Raw genomic sequence first — 15,195 nt, forward strand, 5'->3', positions numbered from 1 at the left:
TTTTTTCATCGTCTATTACCGAAAAACTTCAAACTGAAAGTTGAATAACGGGCCGGGTGGGAAATAAAGGCTCGACCCTGTGTTTGTTCTGAATTTCGCCCCCGCAGTCCCAGAGAGGGTCCCCGCTCCCGTAGCTCTCCCCTTTGAGAGAAGGGGCTGGATGCGCGAGCGCCCCTCTCGGCGGCCACGCGTCCCCGCCCTCGGCCCCACCCCGCCGCGGCTGTCCCGGCGCGCCTTCCACACCCCTGCGCGCCCCTCCCGCCCGCTCGGGGATCCCCGGCGAGCCGCGCCACCGAGGGGGAGGTGTTCGGCCTCCGCGGAGAGAGAGACTGCAGGCTGCGTCCCCTTTAAAAGCCGCGAGCGCCGCGCCACGGCGCCGCCGCCGCCGCCGTCGCCGCCGGAGTCCTCGCCCCGCCGCGCTGCGCCCGGCTTGCGCTGCGCCCGCCGCTCCGCTTCCCACACCCCGCCGGGGATTGGCAGCCGCCGCCGGACATCAGCCGCCACAGGCTCCGCCGCCGACCCGAACGACCTCGCGGCGAGCGCCTCGCGGATTACTGGGGGCTGCGAGGCACCAGCGCGCCGCAGACCTCACGCGGGCTGGAGCGCCCGGCCGTGCGCGCCACTGCGCCGTGGCCTCGGCTGCCCGGGCCGCGCCAGAGCCGAGGACCGGCGGGCAGAGCGCCGGGGAGCCGGGAGCCGAGCCCGAGCGCCACGATGCCGATCACCTACTGCCCGAACTCGGGGGCCTGCGACGCGCCGGTCGACGTGTGAGCGGACCCCAGGCTGGCCACAAAGCGCACCGCAGCTTGGCCCGGGGGCTAGGAGAGCGAGGGAAGAGCGCGGCCACCCGCCTCGGCGGCCCGGGACTCGGCTCGCCTCGCCGGAGAATGCGCCCGAGGACGCCGGAGCGCCGGAGCCGCGGGGGTTTCAGCTGGCTAGCGCTAATGGGGGTGCGCTGGAGTAAGGCAGAGTGATGCGGGGGGGCAACTCGCCCGGCACCGAGATCGCCGCTGCGCCCTTCTCCGGACCCGGCGTCTCCCAGGATGGCTGCCCCGAGCCATGGGCCGCGGCGGAGCTAGCGCGGAGCGCCCGACTCTTGCCCCCCGAGTCCCGCAGCCGGCCCCACGCGGGGCCACGCGTCCCGCGGGCGCTGGTTCCTAAGGACAACGACAGCACCAGCTTTTCCTTTCTCCCTTCCCTTCCCTGCCCCGCACTCCTCCCCCTGCTCGCTGTTGTTGTGTGTCAGCACTTGGCTGGAGACTTCTTGAACTTGCAGGGAGAATAGCTTGCGCTCCCCACTTCGCGCTGGTGCCTTTGCCCCAGCGGACCCAGCCTCGCCGCCTCCGGACCCCGCGCCCCTCCACTCCTCCGCTGGGCGCGACCCCGAGACGCCGTTTTCTGCGTGAGGAGAAGGACTGCCCCGCCGGCACCCGGGAGGAGGAGGAGGCAAAGGAAGGGAACCCGGTCCCTGCGCCAGGTCCTTCGAGCAGAGCTTTTTCCATGTGGAGGCTCTTTCAATGGACGTGTCCCCGCGTGCTTCTTAGACGGTCTGCGGTCTCCTAAAGGTAGAGGACGTGGGCCCCGGACTGGGACTGGGGGGTTGGGCGCGGGGCCCGGGCGGCCGCTGCTGCTGCCGCTGAGCCGGTCCTGGGGCCGGGCCTGGCCGGACGTAAACAGACCCCCTCCAGGTCCACGTGCTGCAGAGCCCCTGCAGGGATGCCCCCGTCCTACCGCCCCCAGCGACCGTCAGCTTGGCCCTCCTGGCTCGCACTCTTCCGCCCCTCCTCCCTTCCCTCTCTTCAGTATTTTATTAGGGCTGTTAACACTTAGATGATTAAAAAAAAAAAAAAAAAAAAAGAAAAAGTCAAATTCCTTCGAGAGGGTGGCCCTTGGATTTCACCCGTTAGTTGCCAACCTTTACGCTCTGCCATGGCCATCTTTCTCCCTTCTTCAAATTTCTCAGGAAGACCTGCTCTCTACTCAGAGCCAAGTCCCTATTTAGGAAACTGCTAGAAGTTGGGGTTCTCCCTGTTTGTTTCCAGGAATGCGAGGGGGGTCGGTACTTCAATACCACCTTGTATTGACACGTGAATTAATAGATACTTGTTATTTACATAATTCGAGGAATATACGTGTGTATCTTGACTGCATGGGGGTGGGGGGTTCGGGGTCTGAGTAGCCCGTCCTGACACCTCTGAGGTTAGAGGTGTGGGCCACAAGTTGCAAGTGGCTTCGGAAGTTGTGGCCTTGAGTTTACTGGGTCTGGAAGTTATAGACTGTGTGTGTGTGTGTGTGTGTGTGTGTGTGTGTATCAGGAAGTTCTATACAGTGCCTGTAAGGAAGTCACATGCACCATTCGTGCGTGTTTATATGAAGCGAGCGCTGGGCAATGTGTTTGGGTTTGTTTAGGGAACGGAGAGGTGTCAGACCAAGCGGTGGTTTCCCCAGGTTCCCTGCACAGGCTGTCAGCGCTAGTGTCACGGAAAAAAAGGTGACAGTCTTGACGCTGGTGGGGTGTGTGTGTGTGTGTGCAAATCGTGTCAGATGGATGAGGGTGAGATGGAAGGGGAAAAGCCTTCGGGCTCAGGGACTAGGGGCTTTCCATTCTCCCAAACGTTCGAGCTTCAGCCCCTTTGAAGTATCCCCGCGAGTATTGCAAACCAGGTGGGCACCCTGGAGGAGGAGGCAACGGACCGAGCGGGAGCCGGGGGACGTGGGGGCGGAAGGGGAGAGGGTTGGGCCGGGAACGCGGTGACTCACGTCGGCCCTGTCCGCAGGTCGACCATGGTGGCCGGGACCCGCTGTCTTCTAGCGTTGCTGCTTCCCCAGGTCCTCCTGGGCGGCGCGGCCGGTCTCATTCCCGAGCTGGGCCGGAGGAAGTTCGCGGCATCCACTGGCCGCTCCTCGTCCCAGCCCTCGGAAGAAGTCCTGAGCGAGTTCGAGTTGCGGCTGCTCAGCATGTTCGGCCTGAAGCGGAGACCCACCCCCAGCAGGGACGCCGTGGTGCCCCCCTACATGCTGGACCTGTACCGCCGGCACTCGGGCCAGCCGGGCGCACCCGCCCCGGACCACCGGCTGGAGAGGGCAGCCAGCCTCGCCAACACCGTGCGCAGCTTCCACCACGAAGGTGAGGCGTGGAGCAGAGAGTGGGGGCGGAGATGCGGGCGGAGAGTCACCTCCAAAAGCTCCCCACCGTGGGCTGACTGTTGGCATCCCTGGAAAGGCAGCTTGGCGGGAGCGCTGCCGCAGACGTTTCCATTCTTGCCTTTGTAAGAACCTTTCCGAACCTGGTTTTAACGCACTGCCTGTGTGGCGCGGGAGCCAGGGATTCCCCTTTGGTAAATCCGCACCCTTTTCCTGGCTTGCAGCCAGACGAGCGACTCCTCCTCCAGGAACTGGAAAGAAATCAAGTGATGGGGAAGATGAGGGCAAAAGGCATGCCTCTAGTCAGCTAAATGTGCAAGAATTTCATAGGGGAAGAATGAAAAGGAGGGGGGCAGATTGGGATCTTTTTACGTCTGTTTGGAAGCCCTTGCCCTGTAAGTCTGCTTCTCCTGCTTAAGCTGGGGTTTCAGGCTAGACAGAGCCAAGGGCAGAGTTTTCAGAGATACTATTGAAAAATCAAAGCCTGGGGCCCCAAAGTCTTTCTAATTTACAGTTGATCTGGGTCTGGTTTGGAAGATTTCGAATCCCTATCTAATCCCCGTGGGAGATCAATTCCACAATCAATCTTATTGTTTCCACAATGACTTTCTTGTTTTGTGCTTAAATCTGAGATGAACTCCCTAGTAGAGACAAGGGGAGCCTTCAGATAAAAGCTTTTGCAGCAGCTGCCTGTTTTTTTTTTTTTTTTCTTCATGTGCATTGAAATGTGGATTTTTTTTTTCTCTTACGATACTGGATGTGGTTTTCCTAAGGTAGGATATTTCTGCTTGTTTCATCAGAGAAGCATTTAGTGGATTTGAAATGTCTGAGAGAAGCTATTGACATCTGTTGTACCCAAGTTCGTGGATTAGTCAAAAATATGTTCCACTTTAGTTCTTTTTCTACACTTTTAAATTCCCCTTTGGCTTAATACATTCCATAATAGAGCAAGGGTTTCATCAAGTTCTAGAGACAGGTCCAAAGTTGTATGTCACAGAGCAGCCACTTGGAGGTTATTGGGGAATTTGGAGTAAAGTTCTCCTTTTCTTGCCTTGCCTTGAGGTGGTAAATTTCAAGTAGAAATCTATGCTCTGATATAAACAAGTAAGAAATGTGACAGCCAGGCATTTTCTCTCCCTGCGAAGGATGCACTTGTGAGAACAGCACTGGGTACTGGGAAGAAGTCCCAAAGGCAGGTTGCATAACAAAAGGTCCTTCTTCATCAAAGCTGCTGTATGCTGTGAAGGGGACACTGAATTGATAATCCATTTATCGTAATCCATCATTTTCCAGCACATTTCCAAGTGAGGTGCTTTTTGCAGTAGAGATTCAATGGGAAAGGATATAAGATATCATTCTACTCCTTCAGGATTCATTCACTGAAAGCAGAAGTTGTCCGTTGTCATATGTAGAAATGTTTTCACTCCTGAATGTTCTGTCAGCGTAACCTTGGGGTGATGATAGATGCAGCTCATCGTTCCCAGCTGATGCTGATTAGAATTGTTTTTCTGCATAGAAAAGTATCGAGAGTAGCTATTTCAGTCACCTGTCCTGGAAATTTAGCCTGGAACCACTCTTAACTATTTTTAAGGACAAGAGGGTACTATGTGTCTCTTCTAACTTAAAAGAAGGAACATTTAAGTCATTTGACACCTGAAACATTCGGTTGCATGAGGATTCCATCAGTGAAGTCTGTATTTCTCTTTCTTCCTCTAGAAGTGGCTTGATCAAAACTAAACAGGCTACAGATTGAGTGTGTTATTTTTAACTTAAATAGCATGCTTGAGTTTATAAGTCAGAATTTATCACTTTAAAAGTATAAATGTTATGTGCAAAACAGTATGGAAGTTATCAACCTACTTAAAATCAACTTAAGAGTAATGTTAGATCTTAATGCAGTGAGATGATAGAGAAAAGCCATATAATTTTTTCCCTCCAATTTCATCAAATCCATTTCTTTTCTTCTTATGACTAGTATATCGTTAGGCCACATGATGCATTTTTCGAAGACCATTTCATTTTTGTGGAACCCAGGATTTGGTTTTTAGAAACATCCCTGTGCCATGCATGGCACTAAAAATCTTTTAATAAACCATGTGATTAAGGCTTCTGGCTTAAGAGTGGAACTTGGCTCATGCAACCTTGATGGGCATTTGTTTGGTAGAGGACTGAGGGCCTGATTCCAAGAATTACCTGTTGGTTTTATTTTGGGTGGGATCTGGATGATTTGGTGAAATTACAAGACGAGAGATACCTTGGTTATCAGATACCAACCACTGGGTGAAGATAAGTAGGCCGGCGATCTGAAATGAAATGCTCAGTTGTCATTTCTCCTATTAAACTTTGCCTAGTCCTCTGTATAATACTTTTCACTCAGGAGGACCAAAGTGTTGCAACAATTTTCTTTTTTCAGTCATTAAAAAGTTCTCTGGCCACATAGACGTTTCTCAACGGCCACTGAAGACAGAAAAATCACGTCTCCAGCTGGAAAGAGTGTTCTCAGCTTTACTGTAGTTAAAAACACATTGAAACTGGTTGACTTCATTGGCCCTGCAAAAAGTCTTTCTGCTTTCCTGTCAGCGTGTAATATAGAAGGACCATGTGCTCGCTTGCTCTCCCGACTCTGAAGGACACTGTCGTCTTTTTGAGTGAAACAATGGAATTATTTGCCTCCATGACTAAAGCCTTTGAATAGAGATCAACCCTTTTCCCACAAATGTAATTATCATGAAAATATCTGTATAGTAGAGTTCAAGAAGCAGCCGCTGCCCTGTGAGAGAGAACTTGTATCACAAATGCCCAGTGTCAGCACAGGATTTGGACATATACACCCCCCAGAGCAAAACTTACCTGATGCGCCTTCCTAGTGTCCCCAGGTGGTTCGGTGTCCTGAAGAAGGGCCCCATCAAGTAGCACAGGCATTCTCTGTGGAAGTCTTTGGAGGTTGAGGCTTTCGTGCCCAACAATTGTTCTTGGACTAATATTTTCTGTCCTCCACTCTTTTGGTGGTTCCTCTGTATCCTTCTCATCGAGCCATTTTGTCTTTTTTAGACTTGTCCTTTGTGTATTTCACTAAGTTGTCGAAAGGACAGTAAGAGGACACATGATCATTCTAAAGGTGCTGGAGGTACGGGTGGGCAGAAGCCAGACTGGGGTGTGAGGATGGCAATACTTTTCCTTTAGTTGCCAAATCTTTTGTTGTCTTTAAAAAAAAACAAAACAAAACAGTTTTCTTTTAACCTTTTCATTTTACATTTTTTTCTCCTTGACAATATTAATTCTCTAGCCGTTATGTTATATTCTAGAATACATTGCTTCTTATTCTCAGCCACTTACAATTCATTTCAGGGCAGTGATTTCCAGTGGTACTGATTTGCTATGGCACCCCCCAGATTGTTGTTGTTGTCGTCTTAATGGACGTTTTTGGTCCAAAGAGTGTTGCAAAATTCTCAAAACATAATGAGAATTCCCTTTTCTGCTAAAACTCACCTCTTCAGGATAAAAAGGCAGCTGTAAGATATCAGTGGTTGCAGACAAGATCTGCATGTCTCAGGGGCCCTGCCTCTCTTAGTTGTGTCTTCTCTCCACTATACTTGGGTGATGGTATATTTCTGTCCCTTTGGTTGGGAAAGAACTTACCCTGCGGTTATTACTGTAGCAAATATAAATGTGCCCCTAATGGTTTTGACATTTGCTTGCGTTTGTTTGTTTGTTTAAGATTTTATTTATTTGTTTGTGAGAGAGAGAGAGAGAGTGCACAGGCGCCCGCATGCACACCCTTGAGCCATGAGTGGGGGGAGGGGCACGGGGAGAGGGAGAAGCAGACTTCCCACTGAGCAGCAAGCGGGAAGTGAGGGATCCCAGGACCTGGAGATCATGACCTGAGCTGAAGGCAGACTCTTCAACCGACTGAGCCACCCAGGCGCCCCTTGCTTGAGTTTTTGACTCCTTCCCTGTGTTAGGTAGTGGCACCTAGTGGCTAGAAACTGCAGTAGGCTCAAGTTCATAGCTCTGCTCTTCATTAATTAGCTTGGTGACCTTAGGAAAGTCACATAACCTCTCTGAGCTTCAACAATTTCATTTCCAAAATGAAGATAATAAGAGTCCCTCCCTAATTGGTTTGTTGTAGATGATTCCGGTAAAGATCTTAGTGCCAGGTGTGACACAAAGAAGCCTCCAGCATGCCAGGTGCATTATCCTGAAGACTTCTTTCTCTTACGTCCAATTTCCCCATTTGTCTAGGGAAGAGGAGGCCAGAGGGAACAGGCTGGCTGAGGGAATTCAGCCTCATCTATTGTATTATTTGGATGTAGATGAATAGTTGATAGAGTGTAGCTGATTAAGTTAGAACTTCACTTTTGGAGGCGAGGTCAGATGTGACTGGTGCCTTATTTTCCTTCCCTACGTCTCCGCAGCCAGAGCTCCATCTGTTTGAATAAGAACTCAGAAGTTCAAGAACCCAGGTCTAAAACAGGCTGGCATACCCAAATCCCTTGACAAGTTCAGCTTATTCAACAAGGGTTATTTACAGAGAATTAATAACCATGTAAGCCTCTAAAAAAGCATACATTACCTACTTAGGTAAATGCTCTATATTTTCAGAATCCCCATGTGTGGTGTGATGATTTGCACCTTTTTTTTCTCTTTATTTTCTTTCAAATAGGTTTTGATTTTTCTACCCTTAAGAAGAAATTTGTTCCTTGCAGATCAAAAGAAGTGGTGGTAGGTGCCCCACACTTGAGCCGTTTTTTTTTTTTGTTTTTTTTTTTTTTTTTTTAACTGGGTTTGGAGTTACCTCTGTGACCTGAGTCCACGGGGGTGTCACCAGAGTCCTTTGTATTAAGGACAAATAGAGGTTCTTAATGAAGCTGGGAAGTCAGGGAAAGGTCTTCTCGTTACTGTTTGATAGTGCAGTTCTTCCCTTTGCTAAGGTTGCTGAGTGATTATCCTCTCCGCTACTTAACTTACGGTGAGATTTTGAAGTACATGAAATTGCTGTTTTTTTAACGTATCAAATCTAGTCAAACAGTGGCAATTTGATATGATTCACTGCAGTCTTAGATTTATTCTTCTAGAGGGTTATTCTATTTTATGCCTCTTTTATACCCATCTTTACTCATTTGACTTGTCTTTCATGCTGGTCTTGGTGAGTGTCCCTTCATTATCATCCTCTGGCTGCCGGGGTGTGTGTGTGTGTGTGTGTGTGTGTGTGTGTGTGTCCCCGTGTCCCCTTGTGTCTGTGTGTGTTCATGTCTGTATGTGTTCGTAACTTCTTTCTTTTTCATTTATGGATTTGGAATCAGAGTTCTTGTTGCAATTGTGATTTCTCTGGGCACCTTATTAATACAGCTGTTCAGCAAATGCCCTGGATAATTTGCCTTTCTTCCCTGTTCTTTAAAAGAAAAGAGTGTTCTTAGGTGTGCTGGTATCAGAAAAGTCAGTAGTTCAAGCCAGATCTGGCTTTATGTCATTACATCCGGGGGACACTGCTGATTTTCATGTCACTCCTTTTTTCTTTGGTATCTGTTGGCTTCTCTGCTAAAAGAACGCCTTCAGTGGAAACATTAGAGGGCCCCTGAATTAGAGGGTGGAAAGAAAAGAAGGAGCTAAACACAATCCTTGATACTTGTTGGAGCCATGGAAGAGAGCCCTGCTCTGATTGGTTGGAGAGTTATTTTAAAAATAAAATAAGACAAAATCAGAGAAGGAGACAAACCATAAGAGACTCTTAACTATAGGAAACAAACTGAGGATTGCTGGAGGGGAATTGGGTGAGGGGATGGGGTAACTGGGTGATGGGCATTAAGGAAGACACGTGATGGAATGAGCACTGGGTGCTGTATACAAGTGATGAATCACTGACCTTTACCTCTGAAACTAATAATACACTATATGTTAATTAATTGAATTTAAAGAAAATTAAACAAAAAATAAAAATAGTGCTTGGCCTGAAGTACCATTAGCTTAGAGTGTGAATAGCTCCCAAAAGGTATTCCCAGCAGGTGTAGATTAGCAGGCATGAGGGGACCATGGACGGTTTACTTCTTGGCCTGATAGTCTCCATGTCCCAAGTAGATGAGCTTTGAAAGATCTTTCTGTTCTGAGTCCCTGGCTGCCCACCCAAGGACTCACCTCTTATTCCTTGGCCAGCACTATTGTTTCTTCTACTCATTTTTGTATTATTTGACCAGAAATCACTTTAAAATATGCTCCTGGAATTGACATTTGAATGTGAAAGCATCCTTTAAAACCTTCACCCTGTAAGGGCAATCCAGAAGCTCCTAGCACAGCCTCACCTGGGAGCTTGCTAGAAATGCTGAATCTCAGGGTTACACCCCCCCCCCCCCCCCCCGCCCAGGGCCATTGAATCAGAATCTGCCTTTGAAGACTTAAGGTGTCTTAGGGGTTTTGTGTGAAGATTGAAGTTTGAGAAGCATCCCATTAAAGCATTACTCCGTAATTTGGTGTAAAGGGTCCCTCTTGAACTTGATGCTTCCACTTAGCTTGCAGGGATGACTGCTGCTCTGATGATGAAGGTTTACACAAGTAGAACCCTTTGAGTTGAGTGATCTGAAGTGATTCTCCTTTGCTAAGGTATCTACATTCTCTGAACCACTTATAGCTGCTTGACGTAGGGGAAATACAGCCATTAAATTAATCAATACAGTTTCCATTTATGATAATGATATGGTCAGACAGGTTTTGTTAGCACTTAGGTTAGATCCTGAATGAAGCAGGTTGAGTTTTTTGACAATGAAAGGACAGGATGTGGTAAAGCTAGAAGAAAATAAACCCAAATGTCTCAAATTCTGTTGCTATTTAATGCCAATTTAATGATAATGTGTACCTTTGATGATTCGCAGACTAAAGCATGCACGGTGCCGTTATACTTTATGTTTGCTTGGAAAATAGTACTCCTTAAAATTTAAATTCAGGAATCTTAAATCAGAAGACCTTTTATGCATAGGCCACTTAAAGTGGTGATACTAGATAGAGAATGTTTATTCTGCAGTAGGATGAGATTATCCCTCCTGTCACGAATCTCATAAGAGTATTTTTATTAATTTTTCATAATTTTTTTTGGTTTTGTGTCTATTTGGTAGGTGTATGTAATATTTTTTTTTTTTTTAAGGACAAAGGAATTAAAAACAGAAGAGAGTCTTTTTTTTTTTTTTCTTCTAAAAGTATCTAACACGAGATTTGGTTTTTGAGGTCATAAGGAGGTGAGAGAACAGACAACAGTTAGGAAGTTCCTTCTCTTGAAATTGTCTGGCCTTAATTACTACAGTGTCTTAGTACCACCCTTACGCTTCCAAAGAAGTCGATCCCTGTAAATGCCTTTGTCTCTGGACTTGGAGTAAAATAGTAGGGTGTGCTTTGCAAAATGTCATCGTTGATGTTGAGTTTCAGACTCTTTAATTAGGAAACTGAAATCTGTATATTGAGATTTGTAAATCATCTAAATTGCAGAGTAATGTTTTAGAATACCGTTTAAGGGATTGACATTAAAGCCTTTTTCTTTTTAAGAAATGCAATAATTTCCTCAAATCCTCACTCATTAGACATCTACTAACTATAGTGCTTTTTTTCCCCCCCCTAAAGTCTGTGACTTCCAAAGAAATGCTTCAGTGTGTCCCCCATTATTACAGCCACCTGGAAGCAGCGTCCATGTATCGGATTAAAAACGTCACAATGAAATAAAAAAACCACCTAACAACGATGGGTGAAGTTTTGCTTCGTAGTGTGCATGTTGACATAAATGTACAGAAAAGGGAGGCTTCCTTTTTATCTAAAGGGGAAGTTTTTATTTTCTGGTTGCAAACTTTTACATGGGTTAAATCAGCCCTGAAATGAGGTTTACAAATTCTCCTATATCATCAGATTGTCATTACTTACTTTACTGAATGATTTTTTTTTCTTTTCCACCTGTTTTTATGTCAAATTAGAATCTTTGGAAGAACTGCCAGAAATGAGTGGAAAAACAACCCGGAGATTCTTCTTTAATTTAACTTCTATCCCCACCGACGAGTTTATCACCTCAGCAGAACTTCAGGTTTTTCGGGAACAGATGCAGGAAACTTTGGAAAACAATAGCAGTTTCCATCACCGAATTAATATTTATGAAATTCTAAAACCTGAAGCAGCCAACTTGAAGTTCCCCGTGACCAGACTTTTGGACACCAGGTTGGTGAATCAGAATGCAAGCAGGTGGGAGAGCTTTGACGTCACCCCTGCTGTGATGAGGTGGACGGCACAGGGGCTCGCCAACCACGGATTTGTGGTGGAAGTGACCCACTTGGAGGAGAACCAAGGTGTCTCCAAGAGACACGTCCGGATTAGCAGGTCTTTGCACCAAGATGAGCACAGCTGGTCACAGATCAGGCCACTGCTAGTAACGTTTGGCCACGATGGCAAAGGACACCCCCTCCACAAAAGAGAAAAACGCCAAGCAAAACACAAACAGCGCAAACGCCTTAAGTCCAGCTGTAAGAGACACCCTTTGTATGTGGACTTCAGTGACGTGGGGTGGAATGACTGGATCGTAGCCCCCCCGGGGTACCATGCCTTTTATTGCCACGGGGAGTGCCCTTTTCCCCTGGCAGATCACCTGAACTCCACTAATCACGCCATTGTTCAGACGTTGGTCAACTCCGTTAATTCTAAGATTCCCAAGGCGTGCTGTGTACCAACGGAACTCAGTGCTATCTCCATGCTGTACCTTGATGAAAACGAAAAGGTCGTATTAAAGAACTATCAGGACATGGTTGTGGAGGGTTGTGGGTGTCGTTAGCACAGCAAAATAAAATAAAATAAATATATATATATATATTTTAGAAAAAAACAAAACAAAAAAAAAACAAGTTGACACTTTAATATTTCCCAATGAAGACTTTATTTATGGAATGGAATGGAGAAAAAAAACACAGTTATTTTGAAAATATATTTATATCTACGAAAAGAAGTTGGGAAAACAAATATTTTAATCAGAGAATTATTCCTTAAAGATTTTAAAATGTATTTAGTTGTACATTTTATATGGGTTCAACCCCAGCACATGAAGTATAATGGTCAGATTTATTTTGTATTTATTTACTATTATAACCACTTTTTAGGAAAGATAGCTAATTTGTATTTATATGTAATCAAAAGAAGTATTGGGTTTGTACATAATTTTCCAAAAATTGTTGTTTTCAGTTGTGTGTATTTAAGATGAAAAGTCTACATGGAAGGTTACTCTGGCAAAGTGCTTAGCACATTTGCTTTTTTGCAGTGCTACTGTTAAGGTCACAAGTTCAAGTCCAGAAAAAAAAAAGTGGATAATCCACTCTGCTGACTTTCAAGATTATTATATTATTCAATTCTCAGGAATGTTGCGGAGTGGTTGTCCAATCCATGAGAACTTACATCCTTATTAGGTGGAATATTTGGATAAGAACCAGACATCGCTGATTTAATATAGAAACACTCCCCTACCCCTTAATTTGCAGAAAGAATAAAGCAGGACCAATAGAAATAATTAGGAAAATGATAAACCTGCAGGAAAGTGAATGATGGTTTGTTGTTCTTCTTTCCTAAACTAGTGATCCCTTCAAAGGGGTTGGTCTGGCCAAAGTATTAAATAAAACATAAGATTTCTTCATTATTAATATTGTGGTCATGTATATTTAAAATGGATATGCAGTGGCTCTCATGAAGAGTTGGAAATTGATTTGTATTTAACTGTTACCTCATCTGGGAGCTCTTTATGTTCAGAAGGACCCAGTTTTCTAACTTTGCCCAACACACAGCAAAATTGTGCCCATCATGTTTTCTGCCCACCGTCTCTTCTCTGTTGGATCAGCTTGCTTTTCTTTCCAAGGTTATGTGAACACATTTCTCCAAATGTTAAACCTCTTTCAGATAATAAATATCAGAGCCCTGGCATTTCATTCTATAAAGTCCAACCTGTAAGAGAAAATGGCGCATTTGTGCAGCATTCATGATAATTACCTCGTGTTTGCATTTTTGCTTCTGAAGTTACTCATTTCGGAGGGAGGTGGGGGAAAGACAAGGAATGGCTGGAAATGTGCAAGCAAGTCACTTGATAATTGATATTTGCCTCAAAGGAATTAGCCATGATTTAGTATTTCATGTGACCCTCTTTGGGGTTCATGATTTAGGAGAAAGATTTAAGAGCAAACCAAAGTTCCAAAACAAGCAAAACCTGGGAAACCCAAGATAAAGTTCCAGAGATGATATCCCATGCAACAGAGGCAACGGTGCCAAAAAATTAGAAAGGGAAAGTGTCTAAGATCAGCTTCTACAAGGACATCTGCCAATTGGACAGAAGCCCAAGCAGAATGAAGTCAAATTAGGCCACTCAGAGTGAACTCGCACAGCGGCAGGGCTGCTGTGCTCTGTGTCGAAATCAGACCCAAGGAAGGGTTCGGTGGGTAAGTCTATACAGCCAGGGAACCCACAACTCCCCACTACTGTACTGGAAGTGTTTTAGGTCAATGTCTAGGACTCTGCGTCACCTCTGATCCTGCTGTGATTGGTGAGGCCTAGTTCTAATGTTCCCTAGCCTTGCCTTGGAATTGGCTGAAAAAAGAGTGTGTTTGTCAAGGAACAGACTGTTATAATCAGATTCTCCCCAGGAATTAACTTGGGATGACCATGAATGTAGTTACATTTTGATTGTGATAGATTTAACCCTTGCCTTGAGAGTATGTAGACCGTGTTTTTAAATTAATACTAGTTATGTTTTACTCCTTCTGCTTTAAAAGTCTTTCCCTTCCTTTTCATGCCGATGCCTGTTGCTCTTGCATAGGTGAGAGTCATTCGTATTAGAACCAAGTTTGGAGGGCAGGACGACCGCTGTTCTCCAGCCACCCTTCACCCTCATTTGGCACGAAGGTGGGGGGCAGACTTCACTGTCTTAACAAACAGTAACCCATGTTTTCTCATCTCCAAAGACTCTGGATGAGAGCGTGATATTATAGCACAAGAATTTCCATCCATTTGGCAAGTCAGTCTATGCTTTTGATTTTTCTGCTTCATTGGTTCTGACTTTTTGTTAAAGTGGTATTCAGTGGTATCAACTCAAATGTGTTCTCTTGCGTGTTTTATATGTATATAAACTATACACAAACATGTAAATATATACACATAATATGTAATAGGTATAAAAACATGAAGCTATGTGATATATATTACATATATATATATATATATATATATATATATATATATATATATATGATGTTATTTTCAGCTTCAGTTTAGTTTCAGAGATTTTGTAATAGTTGAGGACTCTGACCTTGGCAGCTCATTTGAGAAACAGAATATTCTTACATATATTCTACATTCTTACAGACGTTTTGGCTCACATTCTCCATTCTGAGAAACAGTGTCAAAACTAACTCCATGACGCTGAATCTTTTGAATCTTCAGTGGCTATTCTACAGGAATCTTTGAATCCTTTTAGAGTTGGCTTTAAAAAAATGTATTAGTTTCTGAATTTTGGAAGATTACCTTTCAAAATTGATTAAATTGTGTCATCTGTTTTTGTGCTTGTCTGGGCTGTGTGCTCTCCCTGGCATGGTTTTAACCTGTATGGCAGGTCCAGATTGCTCTTTTCATTTTTTGCCTTCAAAATTGGGGAGGGGGAAGGTGAAAGTTTACAAATTTATCTGTACTTCCATCTTTTCATAATTCCTACTCCAATTGCTGCTTTAAATTGTACCTCAAGAGGCCAAGATTATCGCTAGATAATCTTAACGATCCATGTCTTTTCCCTCAATTTCTTATTGGAGGTGGAGAAATCGTTTGTGCAGCTCAAAGCACTTTTTTAAAGAGTGTGTTTCTTTTCTGCCGTCATTAATGTTAAGATACTGGTTCACGGAATGTTGGATGCCACAGCCCCCAATCTGTTACAAGGCAAAAGGAACATAGCCTTGCAATAAGTAACTGAACTGTAGAATGAGTATGATACAGATGGGCAATTGCAAAGAACCAAGATTGCCCTATTCCTTTCTTGGTTTATTTTTTTAGGGGGCAAGTAGGATGAGA

General features: G+C 45.3%; 1 protein-coding gene across 1 annotated transcript; it reads left to right on the plus strand.

The window, feature by feature from the left end:
• Positions 1-666: 666 nt before the first annotated feature.
• Positions 667-13,883, plus strand: BMP2 (bone morphogenetic protein 2). The gene is made up of 3 exons (XM_026503038.4): positions 667-1,565; positions 2,778-3,127; positions 11,091-13,883. Exons 2-3 carry the CDS (start codon positions 2,785-2,787, stop codon positions 11,933-11,935), a joined length of 1,188 nt encoding a protein of 395 aa, XP_026358823.1. The 5' UTR covers positions 667-1,565; positions 2,778-2,784; the 3' UTR covers positions 11,936-13,883.
• Positions 13,884-15,195: the final 1,312 nt, after the last annotated feature.

Source organism: Ursus arctos, unplaced genomic scaffold, assembly GCF_023065955.2.
Source record: "Ursus arctos isolate Adak ecotype North America unplaced genomic scaffold, UrsArc2.0 scaffold_16, whole genome shotgun sequence".
NCBI classification, from domain to species: Eukaryota; Metazoa; Chordata; class Mammalia; order Carnivora; family Ursidae; genus Ursus; species Ursus arctos.